Below are 17,954 nucleotides of genomic sequence, written 5' to 3'. Positions count from 1 at the left end.
ATTGATGCCAACCTGCAGACTACAAGACACACCCCCTGACTGAAACATAAGGACACCGAACAATACTGAATTTTATAATACAACAAAGCCCATCTCTACCTCACAGGAAAGAAAAGTTCAACTCCATAGGTAGTGAACAACACTGGGACTTAAGAGACTTGAACTTGATTCCAGAGGAGTCCTGTAATGTGGAAAATGGTTTTCTGTTTTGTAGGGAAGTGTTTATAAGTGTAGATTTATGAGAATAATTCCAAGTTGCCTCAATACTGGGGTTGATACAGAGCATATGAGCAGAGATTATTTTTATAGCACAAACAGTGAGATAAACTTTAAAAAGTTATTTTATTGGAAATAGCCTAGTGAATGTATGCTAACAGTACAGAGTTATAGTTTTCAAAATCTAGGCTCTGTAAATACAGAACATTCCTTCATAAAATCCTTATTAATCCACCCTACTGTACACAACATGGGATAGACACATCCCTGTGAGAAAGATGATTAACTCATTACTGTAGTGTTCTAGCAAGATTTAATAGAAGAAATAGGGAAAAATCTTCCTGTAAAATCCCTACACTTTTCTGATCTTGAGTGGGGAAATAATTTTAAGACTTTTTTGCTCATTTTTTCTAACACACATCAGTAAAATAAAAGATTTGGCAATATATCAGTATTAATGTTCCAATGTAATGGCATTCTAATGCTGTGATTATTTTTACTGTTTCATTGATGGAAACCCTAACTTTTTCCAAACACAATTGAGTAATTAAACCTGGCAATGACCACCTTAAAATCAGCTCTCATTTTTCCAGATAGAAATCCCTTTGGCAAATAAAAATGAACCTGTCAATAAGAGATGCAAAACATTTCTGTCATTACCATAGGGTAAAATCTCCCTTCCTCACCTCTTTATGCTTCTCCTTCAACCTTGACTACCCTGTCACTGGAATTTTTGTGTACATCATAGCATTTATTTAAGTCTTAAAATACAATTAAAATGTGCTCAGTTACATCTGATTGACCAGAAAAGCCACTAATGGGCAACAGCACACAGAAAGCTGAGAATGAAAGAACTTTCCTTTCACTGACTAAGGATCTGAAGATTTTAAATTGCCACTGAAAATATAAAAAGACCCCAAGCCATCAATGTTATTAATTCAGAAAAAGCATCTTAAATCCACACAAAAGAGCAAGAATGCACAGTGTGGATCACAAGTCTACATTTAATGCTACTTCAGTGTTGCCTAATACCATAACATCACTAATTTTCTGCTTGTCAGAAACCATGTTTTATCTTGCCATACTTTCTTTCATGTCCCTTCTTGTAGAATTGAGAGAGATTGAGTCAATGTATTTTGTTCTTTTCAGGTAAATCTATTTAATCTCTTTTTCATCAGTATTTTTTCCCTTCTAGGAAAAAAAAATCCACTTGATTCAGCAAAGATCTTAAGCAAAAGAGAATAAATATTTTCTATTAGAGTGTACATTGTCCAAATGAGACCAAACCACTTACTGGTCTCAATGGCATCACTGTCTAAATGCTTTCCACAGATGCAAGCCTTGTTCTCAAGGGCACAAAGACAGTTTCTCATGGACAATGCTAGCAGAAATACAGTGGGCAGGAAGAAGGAATTCTATCCCAAGGATGAATCCACTCCACACACACCCACTGGGATTTTTCATGTCCACAGCTTCTTGCAGTAAACATTCCTTCCCCAAAGTAATGCCCTCCCCCAAAACAAAGACAGAAAAAAGTTAATGAGAATAAGCACAGGCTTGGAAATCAGGCACCTTTCCTCCCATTACATATTAAAATGAGCAGTTAAAATGATGGCAGTTTGATCCCACCTAGTAATGGAAACAACCAAGGTAATTATTCACATTTTATAACTACTGACAATTTTTTTAGTCAGTGTTGTGAAGAATGAATTCTCATTACTTAAATGGTGATTTTCAACTAAAAAAGAATGTAAAAAAATATTGCTGCTAAATTATGATCAATGTCTTCACCACAAATACCAATAATAATCAGTGCTGGTATTCTCAGAAAAGATGTAATGCCTGTCCCATGCCTGGTTTTATTATGTAAGGGTATTTTTAGGGATCTGTCCTAACTACTTGGCTATTTCTTTTGCTTTTAGGACAAATAACACTCATAAGATTTCAGTAGCAAAACAGCAGAACACTTTATGAAGAAGGAGGCAAATGGAAATTGGTACTTCTGCTTATTTGCAATTATTGTATAAAGCATCCATTACACTTTGTATGGGATTCTGGGAGTTTTGTTCCTGCTGTAAATTTTTGTCATAATGACAGTCAGCTTGCTAGGAGTACATTGGGAACTCAGAGCTCTGTGAAACACTGGTATTTATTTCTGCATCCCCAAAAATGGTCTTTAGGAATCTCTGCTACTAAATGACAACATTATCAGCTTTCAGGTTGGATCCAGAAAGAAGGAAGGAAGGAAGCAGGTAGATGGAACCCAGCACAGGGCAAATGCAAAGCGATAAAGAGAGAATACATGTTATTAATCAAATATTACATTCCTATAGGTCAAATCCCACGTAAACACAGAAGTAACAGTAGGGGAAAAATTATTGAAAACGACTCCAGATTTACACAGGTCAGAGCGATTCTATCTCACACCAACAACCGTGTGTTTGACAGTTTATCTGACACCACCACCCACCAGCAGCTTGGCGTGCTGTCAAAACAAACAGGGCAGTGTACCACAGAAGTTGTGCTGCCAGGATGGCAAGCAAGGAAAATCTGCATTTCCTCATTATCCAGTCTTTCACTCAGAGCCCAAAGCCAAGGCGTGGGTAGCTCGAGGGGTGAGGCTGTCGATCACACACTGGAGCTGGAGATGCCAACACAGAGTGCTTCTCCACAGAGAGGAAAACAAAAATGTCTTAATAATATATCATATGTTTTATTTCTATATAAAGGCTAATCACTACTATTTTTACATCCCAGCTTTTCCTACGATTTGTGGCCCTTGGAATCCTCCATAAGTGCAGCAGAAAAGAGTGCTGTTTCCTGCACATGGCTGGGAAAGCTCAGCTTTGATTTTGTATAACCACGCAATCTCCTCTTTTCTAGATAAAAACAAACATCTTTTTCTGTGGAAACAAAAACTATCCATGTCAGCAAATTATAGTATTAAGTGTAAGATTCAATTATGTCTGGTTTTCTCTTGTGTTTTGTACTTGTAACACAATGTGCTGAAATTTCTTCCAAACCATATTTGCATACAAGATTTTTTGGACTTCTCTGCTTCTGGTGCATCTCTGGTTTGCATTATGTAAACAAACAGTATTAATTCTCCATGCAATCTTCTGATAAACTTGGCTTCCACATAAGATGAGGTTGGCACATGATTATACACCCATGAAAAAAAGTTAATGTATTTTGCTTACATTCTTTTTTTTTTTTTTTTCAAATTTGGAACTATTTAAGCTTGAATTTTCAGGGTGTGTTTTTTAGGGTGTGGTTTTTGTGATTCTTTTCTGCTGGAAAATCTCGGTCAAAACTGACTATTTCTAAATGTCTAGGGAAAACATATTCTTTGATTTTGAAAAATTGTGCTTTTTTTTAAAATTCCTATTTTGGAAGTTGCAGAAGCAACTTGAAATTTGGCAGGGAGGCAACCTTGGAGTCAACATAGCAAGTTTTGTTACCCATATGAAAATATGCCCCAATAAGGTTGGTTAGAAAGTTTTGAGAAGGTCACAGAAGTCATTCTCAGACCTGACAAGCTGAAGTATCTGAGGTTTCTGTCAAAACTCTCTGAGCACTTAATGCTGTCCAGTTGTTAATGAGCAGTGCCTGAGGAGTGACTGAGCACCCAGGTCCTCCTTCCAGCATTTTGTGCCATCAGCTTGCTGGGTTTCAACAAACACACAATCAAGTAAAATTAATCATGTCAAAAGCAATCCAAAACAGCACTCTTCAGTTCAGTAGAAAACCCTATAAATAGAAAATGGGAGCAATATTCGAGCCATATAAATAAAAACTCCCTGTGGGTATGGGGAAAGTCTTTAACTTCAGGCACCAGTTTATTTAATATGCTTGGGTATAAAATGCTGTAATCAATATTAACTGTATTACAGGGGACATTATCTATTAGGAGTGACACAAACACGTGCCTGGGGCTGTTACTGGGCACAATCTACATTTGTAACATGCAAGCCCAAGTGGAAAGAGAAATCTATCCCAGCCTCTGCAGCTCCCTCTCTGTAGGGGTGCAAAGGCATTTGCTGATGCAGCCTGGACAGTTTGAGTGAGATTCCATGGGGGACAGGTGGAAAATCCCAGAGGAAGAAGTGGGTGTCCAAGCAGAGATTTCTTCCAGAAGCTTTTTCTTCCAAAAGCACTCTTTGCAGCTCCCTCCACCCCTAGGCTGAGCTCCCTACAGGCAGAGGGGATTCTGTGTCCCTGGAATGACCACATGGTTCATGCAGAGGTCAGGAGCAGGGATGAGCAGAACATGCTCAGAAATTCATTGTTCAGAAACTGCCTCTCAGGACCATGCTATGCTTTGAGGAATAGACAACTCCAGAGCTGCCTGTCAGGATTTGGGCTTCATTTCACAAACACTGGACAAATAATTTAAAAAGCCACAGCATCACTGCTGGGAAGTTCACACTTAATAGAACAAGCACCTTGTTTACACCTCATACAGATTTCATGTATTTGTAGGAAAGAACTAGTTAATCCCAGAGTTTCCTTTCCCTTCCTGCAAGCACCAGGTACTGAGTATTTAAAATACAATAGAAGGAGAGGAGACAGAAATCTCACTAGATGAGTCAACTGCAAATTCAATTTCAGAGATACAAACAGCAAGTCAACACTGGAATCAGAGAGATTGAGGGAAAATCCTGTCCATACTGGAGCATGATTTACTATGTATTCCATCTGAAGCAGAACTCTAGATACAGATTACTTTTTTTTTTTAAGACCAGAAAGCAGCACTGTCTAACCTCTTGCAGAACTGAGGTATAGGCATATTGGTGCAGGAATGGTAGTAGCAGAGAAGCTGTGAGAAAAGCAAAACAGACTAGAGGCTGATCAGAGTTTAATCCCCCAGCTATGAATGGCAGTGTAGAGTAAAAATGGATTAATTATTAAATAAGGCATTTATTGTCTATTTTTCAAAGGCTGTTTTCTTAAAATGATGCCTGTTCTAACTGATACAGGCAAACAGCAATTTCTATCCCATTGGCATGGGGTTTCCATTGCATGAAAAATGTTCCTGCATCCCAGGAGTGCTGTGACATGTTCATTTGTCTTCCTCATGCCACTGACAATTTTTCAGGGACTGTGACCACCGTGAAATTTTCTGCTTGGCTCCATTTCAATCCCCACACCAGGCTTTGGGCCAAGGCACAGGTGTTACAAAGTAACTTAGTGTTTTTGTACCAGCAAGGCAAGACATCAAATAGAAATACTCAAAGCATTTTCTGAAACACTGCAACAGGTTGGGGACCTGGAGGAACGAGGCACCCCGAAGGGAACAGTTTGTCAGAGCTCTAAAAACCATATTAAGAGGATGTCACCATCAGCTGCACACAGAATGGGTGGTAATTCCCTAAGGACACTCTGTGCATTACAGGAACCCTAACGATGAAGACCAAATGTCTCATTCTAGCAGGAAAATTACCAGGCATCTGGTAAAACTATAAAGCACGGAAATCCAGGTCCACACTCTTCCTGTCTGTTTAGCAATGCTACAGATTATTTGCTGATTTACATATTCACAAATAATCATTTAAACAATAACTGCTTTAGTAATGAAATAACATAATTATGTAAACCATTTGCTGTTTTATGCATTAATTCCCTGCAGATTACACCAAAGGAAAGCCTCTGACTCCTTCTCAATACTAATAAAGACCTAACTTTACCCACACCAAGAGTGGCTGTAATATCACTGGTATTCTACAGCCACAAAGCTCACCTTTTCTGAATCATTAGTGAAGGAAGAATTGCCTGAAAACTGACATCTGGCCAAAGCTGCCAACAGAAAATTAACCTAAGGGACAACCTAAACACTAATTTTCTCCAACACAGCAACATTCTCATTGTAGGTAACATAAAAATAATAATATAACAGGGCATAAGCATAAGGGTGAGGGGCCATGATGCAATTGCTGGTGTCAAAGTAGATCTAAAGAGTATTTTGGGAAGTGCTGCCTGGTGAAGTGTGAGGAGCCCATGGCACCTGGGGAATCGGGCTGCCTCTAGAACAGCTCTTCTCGCAGCAGCAGAACCTAACCTACAGATACTCCCAGATGTTTATTCTGCAACATTTTCCCAAACAAAACATCTGCCACCGCTGCACGGGCAACCTAAAACAAACCAGGTCGAAACACCACGCAGCCCGCATCCCTGTATCCCCAGCTGTGGGCACTGCCAAGTCTTCTCCTCCAGCCCCCCTCCCGACCCGCACCAGGAGCAAACCAACGCAAGGAGCGGCGATTTGTGAGATCGCGGCACGGATCGTTTCCCCTCTCCCTCCCCGAGTGCACCTGAAGCCCCCGGGGCCCCGGCCCTGCGCTTCCATCGCCACCCCCGCGCCCCCGCCCGGCGCCGCTCCGGGAGCGCTCCCGGCGGGATGCCCGGGGGAGGCGGGCGGGGGCGCGGGGCCGCGCCGATCCCCCCCGACCCACCTGAGATGCCGGCCCCGATCACGACCACGTCGTATCTCTCGGCCATGGCGCTGTCCCCGCTGTCCCCGCTGTCCCCGCTGTCCCCGCTGTCCCCGCTGTCGCTGTGCCGGCTCCGTCCCGGCCCCGCTCTCGGGCAGCGCCGTCCCGCCCGCCCCGGCCCCGCCCCTGGGCGTGGTCACACGGCATTTCCACCAATGGGCGCGGTTCGGGGGAGGGGCATCACCTGGCCACGCCCTCCGCGGAGCTCCGTGCGGCCCGACGGGGCGGGGGATGCTCGGGATCACCGGGAGCACCGGGATCACCGGGAACACCGGGAATGCCGCATCCCGGTGTGCCCATCGCTACCGGCTCCGTGCCGCACCACGGCCGGGGGATGGAGGCAGGCGGGCGGCAGAGTGCCCGGTGCGGGATGCAGCGTGCCCGGTGCGGGATGCAGCGTGCCCGGTGCGGGATGCAGAGTGCCCGGTGCGGGATGCAGCGTGCCCGGTGCGGGATGCAGCGTACCCCGTGAAGGATGCGGTGTATGAACCAGCCAGCGCTCGCTTAACCCCGCGCTAGTGACCCGCATGACTGCAGGGCAGGAGGATATCCATGGAGCCAGAGGTTATGGCAGCCTGCCAGCCTCACCTCCTACTAGAATCAAGTTGTACTTGATCCATGAGCCGGGGAACAAGGGGTTAACCTTTCCACGGATGTATCTTCCCGAAGACAATGCCTGAAATAATAATTGGTTGTCAAAATTCTGTTTGTACTTAGCCGCTATTACTGCCCTGGAATACATGATGGTTGAGATATTCCTTGTCCATGCGTTTTACAGCTCGTACGGGTTTTATTGCCAAAGTGTAAATGTCATCTCTGTGGAGTGGAAAAAATAGAGAGCCTGTCCATGTCCTTCCAAATAAGCACAGGAGACCTTTACAGTCCACAAAATTATAGGAAATCCTAGCGCTGTTTCATGTTAAATATTGGTATAAGTTCTGAGAGTTGCCCAATTCTGCATATTCCAAGCCTGGGTATGACCAATGAATGCAATAATACTGTAATACTTTTTGGCTGGTGTTCTTCAAAATGAGTAATTTTTCTCTTCTCTAGAGAAAATACAAAACTTTTGGTTTTTGTTAATTGTCCAAATGAGTGAGATGTAGACCTGTTGGTGTGAACCAGAGGAAGGCTACAAAAATGTATGGAGCACCTCTCCTATCAGGAACATCTGAAAAAGCTGTGGTGGTGCAGCCTGGAGAAGAGAAGCCTCTGGAGAGACCTTATTGAGGGCTTTCAGTACTTGAAAGGGGACTATGAGAAAGATGATGACAGACTTTATAGCAGAGCCTGTTACAATAGGAAAAGGAATAACAGGCTTAGACTAAAAGAGAGCTGATTTAGGTTTGCTATAAAGAAGAATTTTTTACAGTGAGGGTAGTGAAGCCCTGTAACAGGTTGCTCAGAGATGCAATGGATGACACATCCCTGGAAACACTAAAGGTCAGGTTGCTCCCAGCAACGTGGTCCAGTTGAAAATGTCCCTGCTCCTTGTAGGGTGAGTGGACTGGCTGAGCTTTAAAGGACCCTTCAAACCCAAACTGTTCTGTGATTCCATGACAGCAGGGACTGAATGCAAAAACACCAATAAATCACTAAGCAACGGTGCAGGAGACAGAATAATGGATCTTCCTCACCAATAAGAACAGGTGCTTTACAAAGTGTAAGTGCAGAGCTCAGTAAGTGTGTTGCTATATCTCCAGACACAGAAGTGCCAGACACTGTAGTGAGGCAGAACAGCAGATCCCTGCTGCTCTGGGTGATCATTTGCTGACACAGAAGCTCATTATCACTGCTATTGCTGCTGCTCCATGCCAGGGTAAAGGGAGCACAACGGGAAGACACCAAGCCTGTGAGAGTGGTATGGATTCTGAAATGGAAAACCTAATGTACCAACACCCACTTTGTGCTCAACGCAGAAAAAAAATCTCTGTTTCTCGAGGGAGACAAGGACACCCACTCCCACAGCTCTGCTGGCTCCAGTGGGCAGGTCACAGGGAACCTAACAAAAAAAAGCTTCACTCAGGGGCACCTCCCTCATCATTCAGAAGCCAAGTTTGGAGGAAAGCAACAAAAACATCCTTTGTGATAAAGCAGGAAACTTGTGTGCATCTAGATAACTTGCTGACAGATAAGCTTGCCAACAAATCTCCAGTGCTAAAAGGAGCCGTAAGTCTTGTTGAAGGGCAGTGGAGGCTGAAGTGGTTCTACCTGGACCAGCTCTAATGATGAGAGATGATATCCAAGTGTGAATTGCACAAATTGTTGGCTCAACCACTGCAGTAAAGACTGAAAAAATTCCTGAGGGGTTACCAAGGGTTACCTCAGGCTCTGACAGATTCCAGAGGTAGCAATGCCTGTCAGAGCCATGTGACTGCTTAGTCCTTGGCATCAATAAGAGCACTCAGAATAATTCTCTCTCAACTCAGGCATCTGGGATTTGGGAAAAAAATGAACTCTGAAGCCTTGCTTGATAACAACAGGATAAACCCAATAGACTTGCTGAAAATGCAAGTAGGAGGGAAGGAAGAAGGTGATGTGTCATATTGAGAGTGATCCTTCTCTTCTAAATGCAGTTACCATGTTTTTAAAAAAATATTTGAAATGTGTCAGAAATCCACAGAAAATAAAGGGATGCCAAACCTTACACTAAAGGAAATTCCAAGCAGATAAAATTTAATTTGGAAATAAATCAGCTGTCACTCAGAAAGGAGAGTTGATTAAGAAGGAAATGCTCACCAATGGGCTCTCTTTGTTATGCAGTATAAAAAACAAGGGAACAACACTGAAGGATGAATATAGGAATCTTCTGTTGCTGAAACCATTTCCTAGCAATCTCTCTAGTTGATTTATGTCTGCCTCAGTGATTGATTTGTAGCCATAATTTGCTGAGCCTGCAGAATGTGCATGATCATAAATGTGAAGGTATAGAAAGTCTCAGACACAGACTTTCAAATTTGCCAGAAAAAAAAAAAAAAAACAAAAAACAAACACTGAAAGCTGCTGAGAAATAAACACTGAAAGCTGCTGAGAAATATAGTGGAATATCAAGAACAAATCTTTCATTTGAGATCATATCTGTGTCAGCAACAACAAAAATTTTTGGGTAATCCCAAGAATGGGCAAAAATTGATCAATTTGTTGATCAAAGAACATGAAGAAAAGTGTCCAAAAGTAAGTGTATGACCAACTCCTTTATTTTACTACCAGTGTTTTGCTTTCAGTTTTTCCAGCTACTGATGTGAGGAAGTCAAACTTCTCACATCATGCCATAAAGAGCCTCAGTTATTTTGTATCTGCTCCATACCCCAAATGATGAGTAAAATCAGTCATAATTGTTGTGAGAGACACAGATATTTTGCATTCCTTCCTGATTTCAATGTTACTTCTTTTGCCAATGCATCCAAAAATTAGAACACAAACACAGGGAAAATCTCTAGCATTAAAATAAATTGTTTTTGTAAAAAATAAAGTATATTATCTGTTGTACATGTTTTATTTTGTACAGGGTTTTTAGTTATTTGTTTTATGAGTGTATTTTGAAAGGTAAATAGAACGTAAATGCTGTAAATGAAGAATGCATTATCCCTGGAAGACTGATTGTCATTACCAAGGTCATAATTACCATCACTTAGCCACCTCTAAAGTCATGTAATTCTTGTATCTTAATGACACCAACAGAGCTCCTCTAAAGTACCCTAGAACCTGTCATCTTCAGTGTTACTGTCAGCTGAAATTTTCGCCATTAACTCATCTTCTGTGTTGATTAGCACTCTACTCTGCACACACAAAGATGAGCTTTCCAGGGAGCACCAGAGCCTTTTGCAAAGCCTAAATCACAGGAATTTGCATTCACACACATATTAATTCTGGTAATTATAGGGTTAGGAGCATGGGTTGCATCAAGCTGAAATGTGAAAAAATGTGAAAAATAAACTCTCCCAGGCATCAGACTCAGCAGCTCTGTTGGCCCCCCTTTTGTGGGGCAACAGGGCACATGGTGTGGAGCAACTTCAGAACTCAGCTGTAGGCGATACTGTATTTTCTAATAACAGTTTTCTATCTTTGAACAGTATTTTAGACTATCTTAAGCTAAATTTAGGGTCAACTGCTAATTTATATGGCTAATAAAGTTTATAGATGGTGGATTTATTCCCCTTCCGCTTCTCCTCTCCCTGCCCAAGGCCTTTATCAGTAACAGAGATCATAAAATACTGTGTAGCACTTGGTATTTGGACAATGTTGCACACGATAAGTAGGGGGAAAAAAGTTCCATAAAATGTTCCAGGCTTTGGAGTATTTTCCTCTGAAACAAATTCCAAACAAACAGCAGCAGTTCATTGTCTCCAAGGGTTTTGTGCAAGAGGAGGGAGAGAAAATGTGTATTCACTAACAGCAAGGAAGGAAAGAAGAACCCAGCCTTCTGCCCAAAGCACATCCAGGGCTTGCGTAGGTTGAATGCACTGAAGGATGGGAAAACCACGAGCTCTGTGGGCTTCAGGGTCTGGGCACCCTCAGAGTGAATCCTGTTTTCTTTATATTGTGCTGGCATTGCCTGTGGCTCCAGGCTGTGCTTGCTGCCCCTGTTCCACCACAGGGTGCTCGGGGTGCTTTTGTGTTTTGGAACTACTCCTGTTGGAGGCATTTCAAGAAGCTTTAAAGCCATGGCACTGCCAAGTAGGTCTTGAAAGTAAAACATCATGAGAGCATGCCTTCAGTGAGTCCCTTAGGGAATATTCCTACAATCCCTTAACCTCTCTCTGGTCCCACAAATACAGAGTTATCTAGATCCACTGGAATGGTCCCAGCTGGGGAGTCACAAACAGATTGTTCAACATGATGGCAAAAAATTGGTTAGAATCAAATTAGTAAACTGTGGATGGCATTGTTGAGTATTAATCTTTGTTTTTATAGACGAGGATGTATATTCTTAGCTTTTCAAGATAATTTTCTTCCTTAGATGTGTATTCAAAACCGTCTGAAAACCATCACCAGTCTGATGTTGCAGAACAGTCTTCACTGGTATGAAAAATGGGTTTGTACACAAAGGTGGCTGAGGCAGATTTATTCATCAATGTTCATTTTTACTGGCACGTTTTCAACAGTGCTAGTGATCTCATGCCTCCTGACCAGCTCTTTTTTGGGCACTGTGCTGAATTCTAATCAGTGAATAATCACCTTGAAGAAAATTATCATTAATCATGGCTATTAGCATTTGGTTAGTTCCTTTTGCCTTATAATCACAACCAGGAATCTTCTGATACATAAACACAGACAACAAAAATTCACTGTCCACCCTCTCCTTGACCCGTGTTTCCCTCTGGTTCATTTACAGAGCATCCCACAAACTTCCTGGTGCAGTGCCTGTCCTGAGTGCAAGACAGTGGGACATGGAAGGGGATCAGGGGAGTGGGATGCTCTGAGTCAGCCCCCAGCACTGGCAGAGCTCCTGCTCTTCAGCACCTGATTGAATCAGCATCTCCTTATCCCTTCTCCATCCCCTACACAGCTCCAAAGCTCTCAGCTCCTCCACAGCTCTGGATGCAGAAGGCATCATTATGTGACTGCCCTGCATTTCAGAGCCTGAGAATAAATATGAAAAGGGAGTTCCATGAAGACAGATCCAGGCTCTTCTTGGTGGTGCCAAGCACAGGAGGCAATGAAGAAAATGAAAGTTTTACCTGAATATGAGGAAGAATTTCTTTCCTGTGCAGTGACCGAGCACTGGAACTGATTGTCCAGAGAAGGCATGGAGTCTCCCTCACTGGAGATATTCCAGAACCATCTGGACACAATCCTGTGCCGTTTGCTGTGGGATGACCCTGCTTGGGCAGAGGGTTGGACCAGATGACCCAGGGTGGTCCCCTCCAGCCTGACCCATCCTGTGAGTCTGCAGTGGAGAAAACAGGAAACTGCATGTCAGGAGTTTTCTTAAAGCCATGAAGAAAAAGTCAGCTACTATGCCTTCAGTGCCCTTAGGTAAATAAACTAGAATATGTTTAAAACATTAATTAAAATTTCAAAGTGCTCTTCTACACCTGGGAACAGAAAAAACAAAACACAAGCTTGAGACTTGCTCCCTCAAGAGCAGTGCCCTCAGCTACATGCAGTGAAACTTTCTGTTCCCCCAGAGAAACCTGTTATGTACTCACTGCATGAAGTTTCACTTCTTCAAGATGCCAAAAGATATTTTGGCTTTACAGAAATGTGGAATAAAATTTTAAGTTCTTTTCAGCCACCAAAGAATTAGGTAAATGATTTCTTTATTTTCTAGGATAGCATCAATAATTTAATTTTGCAAAATATTTCCTACTCTTTATTTAATGGTGTAATACCACAGAATTAGGCATGTGGGGTACAAAAATTCAAAAGATAGTTTGAGAAGGAGACTGAATTACCTCATTCAAATTTTTAAAATAATTTCTCTGCATGGTGATGCAGTCTGACTAAAACAATTAATGATCTTTCAACAGCATCAGACACTCCTGTTAATATGTGTCAGAATTGTCAAATACTTTTAAATTAAGAAAATGTCTCGATTTTCTTCAAAGTTTGAGCATCCTACTGATGAGTATTAGGCAGGCTTCATCAGTGGGTGAAATGCAGCACAAATTTCCAGGTACCAGAAGCCAGGTGTGCTCAGGCAGGTCTCACACAGAGAAGGAGCTGTTTGGTTCAGAATGAGGAGAGCTTTGTTCCTGGTGTTAGAAGACACAAACACAAAGCTCCAGGAAGTAGCAGGTAATGTGCAAAGCCCATTTCTCTCCAGACTCAGCCTTCCCCCAACACAGCCTCTCTGAAAGAAAATGATTTTTAGATGTCTGTACAATTTCATAGCTAGTCAAGTTCCATTACAGTGGCAACAAGAGATTTCAGACCACCTCTTAACAAACATCTTCTGGAGGCAAAATGATCACAAACTTCAATTGTTGCCTTTAAAATTATACAATCCCTATGTGGGAGTGGGTGTTTTTTTCAGAAGATGTGAAAGAAACATAGCTGCAGATACATCTCCTGCTAACAAAATAAATAGAAGATATTCAACTTAAAGTTAGCATGTGTGACAAAAAAGATTATGCTAGTAACTAATTTTTAATCTCTTTAGCTCTCTATTTTTTTTGTCTTTAATTATGTGCCTTAATTCAAATGCCAGTGTCAAGACCAATGAAATCTTTCCCTTTCTCTCTAATTTATCCTCATGACTCATTTGCCTTCAAAAGGAGTTTATTGTAATAACTATGGGATAAAATATAGTCACTGACTGCTGTAATAAGGATTTTAAAAAATATGTATATTTCTGTATTTGCTTTCAAGATAGAGAAGCCCTGAGATTTTTTTCAACAAGCTTAAATTAAATAAATCTTTCAGGAACTTTTTATTGGCTGACACTTTCTGCTCCAATATGAAGTCAGTAGGGGACACCCTGCAAAGGAGGTCCAGAAGAAGGGCTCCAGGTACTCCCCAAACCTCTGGAACTCCTTCATCCCATCTTGGTGAGGAGGAAGATCTTGCTGGGCAGGACACATGGTGCTTTCAATGCTGTCCAAATAGCTGCCAGCAGGTATCTGCAAGATTTTTGTCCAAAAGTGGTGTAAAGACCCCAAGAAGAGGTACAGGTGACAGCAGGGAGCAGCCACGGCAAAGCTGCCTGAGCTCTGGGAATTGGGAGAAATTTCTGCATCATATCTCCCGGTCCCAGCCCCTCAGCAGGGCGTGGGTCTGACACAGCCTGCACATTCCAGGTCTCTGACTGTCCCTGTGCACCAGACTCACTGCTGCTCTTTCTGAGGGCACGGTAAATTGACTTAGTTCCACTCTTAGTTTAGCAGATCCTGTTGATTTGCCCAGACTCCCTTTTCAGGTTTTGGACCCCTGTGACCTTTGGGGAAGGGCTGGTGTTGCACAGTGTGTGACCCAGCCAGTGAATGGGACTTTGTGTGAAGTGAATGAACTTTGCTCATGTTGTTTAAAGCACTTGGAGCAGATTTCTACTCTGCAGTGTCATTGCTGCTATCAAGTTTTCTCCATGCCCTTCACCACCACTATAAAATTTTTTATGCATCAGGTTTTAAAATGAACTTTCAGTGGTATTAACTAAATGTCCCCTTAATTGCCAGCTCCATAAAAGAGTGGCTTGTATATAGCTCATGGATTGCTGGCATCATTTGAGGTTAGATCAAAGCTTGTATAAGAGATAACAGCAATCTGAATATAATACTACCTTTGGAGAACAAGGATTTGTTATAGATCACAAAGCCTGGCTGCAGCTCGGACAGGATTTTAGAAGCAGAACTGCCATTATAGGCTTATGGGGAGATGAGTGGAGATCATTAGTGTAGACATCAAAACAGCAAAGATTTGGTCTGAGAGAGTGAAAAGCCTGGTAGAAACACCAGCAGGAATAAATAATCCACTTACAGACATCCAACTCCAGCCAATGACAAAAAACAAAACCAAAACAAAACAACAACAACAAAACAAACATCAAAAATCTTTGCTATAACTAGATAAGAGAAATTTGTCATGCCCTCTCACTGTCTATCAGGTAAAACAGCACTGGGAATCCACAGAAGCATCCAAAAAGAAATAAAGGTTGTTCTCCACTGCAAATCCTGTGCAGGACTGAAGCCATGAGCACAATTTAATCTCTCTCCAAGATAATTGGCTGCTTCACTGAACACCTAAAACCCTCAGCACTCCTCCTGAGAAGCAAATTTAGTGCAGGGGTTTGGGAGCCGCATAACCCTTTCTGCCAGCCCTCCTCTCCCTGCAGCAGCCCCAGCCCTAAGTTCCACCAGGCAGAAATCAGTCACACAGACACAATTCCCTGCCTCTGCCAGGGAGATGGGCTGAGGAGAACAGAAAAGTCATTTCCAAGGTTCTTCTTTTCTTTAAAGCCCTTCACTGGGTGTTACCCTGTAGATGCAGGATGTTTTCTAGCATGACCAAAGAATCACATTCTTGTAATAAACAAATAATGCCAATTACCTATCTTTCTTTTTGCAAACTCAGAGGATCTCAGATCTCAACATTGTGTTCATTCCTAAACTGACTTGGAGGGATGTGCATCCTTTTCCCTCACAAAATCACTTAAATTTGGATAATCAATTATTAGAAATTGGCCAGAACAACGAATTAGCAGATTTTGTAATTAGGAACTGTAAATAAATTGGTTACAGTTAAATTCATGAGAAATGTTAGTAAGTGCGTTGAGCTCTGGTGTTACTATACAGTCTCAGCAGTATTTATGATAGTGACTGTTGCTTATCTGGTGATATCAGACATTCTCTAAAATAATATTGATTACTTCTGCTTCATGCAACTTAGTAACATATTAAACTTTTTGACTGCTTCAGAGAAAAAAAAATGTCTTAATCTGCATCATTTAAAAATGCTCAGAAACCAAAAATAATCTCTGATCAATGTGCTTGCTGCAAAAGAAAAACAACTGAGTGTACCCTGTGATGAAAACCATCAGCGCTACATTACACAGTTTTGCAGTGTAGCAGTAGTCACCAAACAACTGAGTGTACCCTGTGATGAAATCCATCAGCGCTACATTACGCAGTCAGTAGTCACCACCAGCATCCACAAAAAAAACCCCAAAACCACAAACAAAAACCCAAAACCAACAACTAAACCAAAAAAAAAACCAAAACCAAAACCAAAAACCCAAAACCAACCAACTAAACAAAACAAAAACCAAAAAACAAGCAAGCAAAAAATGCAAACAAAAAAACCCCAAAACTTCATACAGTCCCAGAAGGGAAATGGAAATCCCTGCCTACATATAATTTCCTGAGTAATAAATGTGGATGCAGCATTCACCTGCAGAGAGCAGGCAGGGTGAGGCTGCATGGCCCCAAAGGTTTATCCCCAACACGAGCAGAGCAAAGCAATCAAAGTTGAATTTGCAGTGCCAGGGCAGCAGGAGGGAGGGCAGGAGAGCTGCTCTCAGCCCAAGCTGCTGCTCCTTTCAGTGATTGATCTCCAGCCAAAGCTCCCAGCACACGTCAGTGAGATTTGCAGCAGAGGAGGCAGCTGTGTTTGTGCTCTGCCTTTGGCACATGCTCCAGGACAGGGCTGCACTGCTGCTGCCAGCACAGGTGCCCAAACAGGGTGGCAAAGTCCTTGCTGTCACCAGCTCATGAAGCTGCCTGTTCCTCCACAGAGCTGGGAGCGTGGGAAGCAGCAGCAGGCAGGTTTGCAGGTCCCTTGTGCTCCTGAGTCATTAGAAAAATACATTCATTGCCTGTTTCTCTCCTCCTGATGTGTCATTTGGGGGACAGGGTGATCAGTGCAATTTTCCCAATGTTTTTGTGATGTTTCTGAAGGAACTGTAAAAGGTGGTTCTCAATCTTGTGAGCAGTGTTATGAGCCACGGGTGTCTTTATGAGTTCAAACCTCACCTTACACCTGTGAGAAGAGGACTGAGGGAGAAAACACTCATGGGAGTGCACATTTACTTTGTGTTGACAGGACTGAAGCCACCTGATGCACTCTGGGCAGGCATCAGCAGCGTCCACCAGGGCTGCTCTCCCTTCTGCCCACCAGCGTGGGCAGCCAGTGCCACGGAGGCAGCAGGGACAGGGGACAGCAGCCAGCCCAGGGGACATGATTCCTACCCCGGGGTTTGGGAGTGGAGGTACCTGGCTGAGAGGAGGGATTCACAGCACCTTTTCTTGTGTGTCTGCCACGGACTCAAAAGGGGCTGGAGGAAAACAGTGTCTCCAAAAGCTGCTTTCTGCCCCTCCTGGGGAAGCTTGTGACTCCCCCACTTGCTGCAGAGTCTGGGGGATGCAGCACAGGCTCAAGTGCTCAGCCAAGACACAAGGTGAAAGCACCATCAGCAAGAACTCTGACTGTGGATCTCACTTCATATTTTTCTGTACTCTGGTTTCCCTTTCTGGACTTTTCTACATGACAGACCCACCTGAGACAAGTTCCTGCAGCTTCCCCTGCCTCTAACAACTGGGGGTGCTTGCCTTGTCTGATGCAATGCCTCAGTGTAAAGATTATTTCTGTGTATTAACTGTACAGTGTTTAAGTAAGCAAATATCTTATTTGGTGCTCTTTGGATTTTGACTCCTGGCAGGTTTGAACTTTACTATCTCGAACATCATAGAGCTATCAGAAGGAACCTACAGCAATAAACAATTCATTTTGATTGCTCTCACAAGTGTGAAAGTACACTTTCTGAACTGTAGGAGCCTCCTATGCGTGAGATTTCGTATCTGCCTGAACCTT

At 42.6% G+C, this 17,954-nt stretch overlaps 1 protein-coding gene across 1 annotated transcript in view; it reads right to left on the bottom strand.

Moving 5' to 3' along the window:
• The window catches only part of LOC121333510 (amine oxidase [flavin-containing] A-like), a 34,935-nt gene extending 28,180 nt beyond the window's left edge, over nucleotides 1-6,755 (bottom strand). Inside the window, exon 1 of the mRNA XM_041399903.1 lies at nucleotides 6,669-6,755. Within this exon, the coding sequence (XP_041255837.1) occupies nucleotides 6,669-6,714 (46 nt within the window). The 5' untranslated portion in view covers nucleotides 6,715-6,755. The remainder of the gene's footprint in view (nucleotides 1-6,668) is intronic.
• Nucleotides 6,756-17,954: the final 11,199 nt, after the last annotated feature.

Source organism: Onychostruthus taczanowskii, unplaced genomic scaffold (assembly GCF_017590055.1).
Source record: "Onychostruthus taczanowskii isolate IOZ18803 unplaced genomic scaffold, ASM1759005v1 scaffold17, whole genome shotgun sequence".
NCBI classification, from domain to species: Eukaryota; Metazoa; Chordata; class Aves; order Passeriformes; family Passeridae; genus Onychostruthus; species Onychostruthus taczanowskii.
Note: the sequence above shows the minus strand (reverse complement) of the source record. Positions and strands in the feature narration are given on the sequence as shown.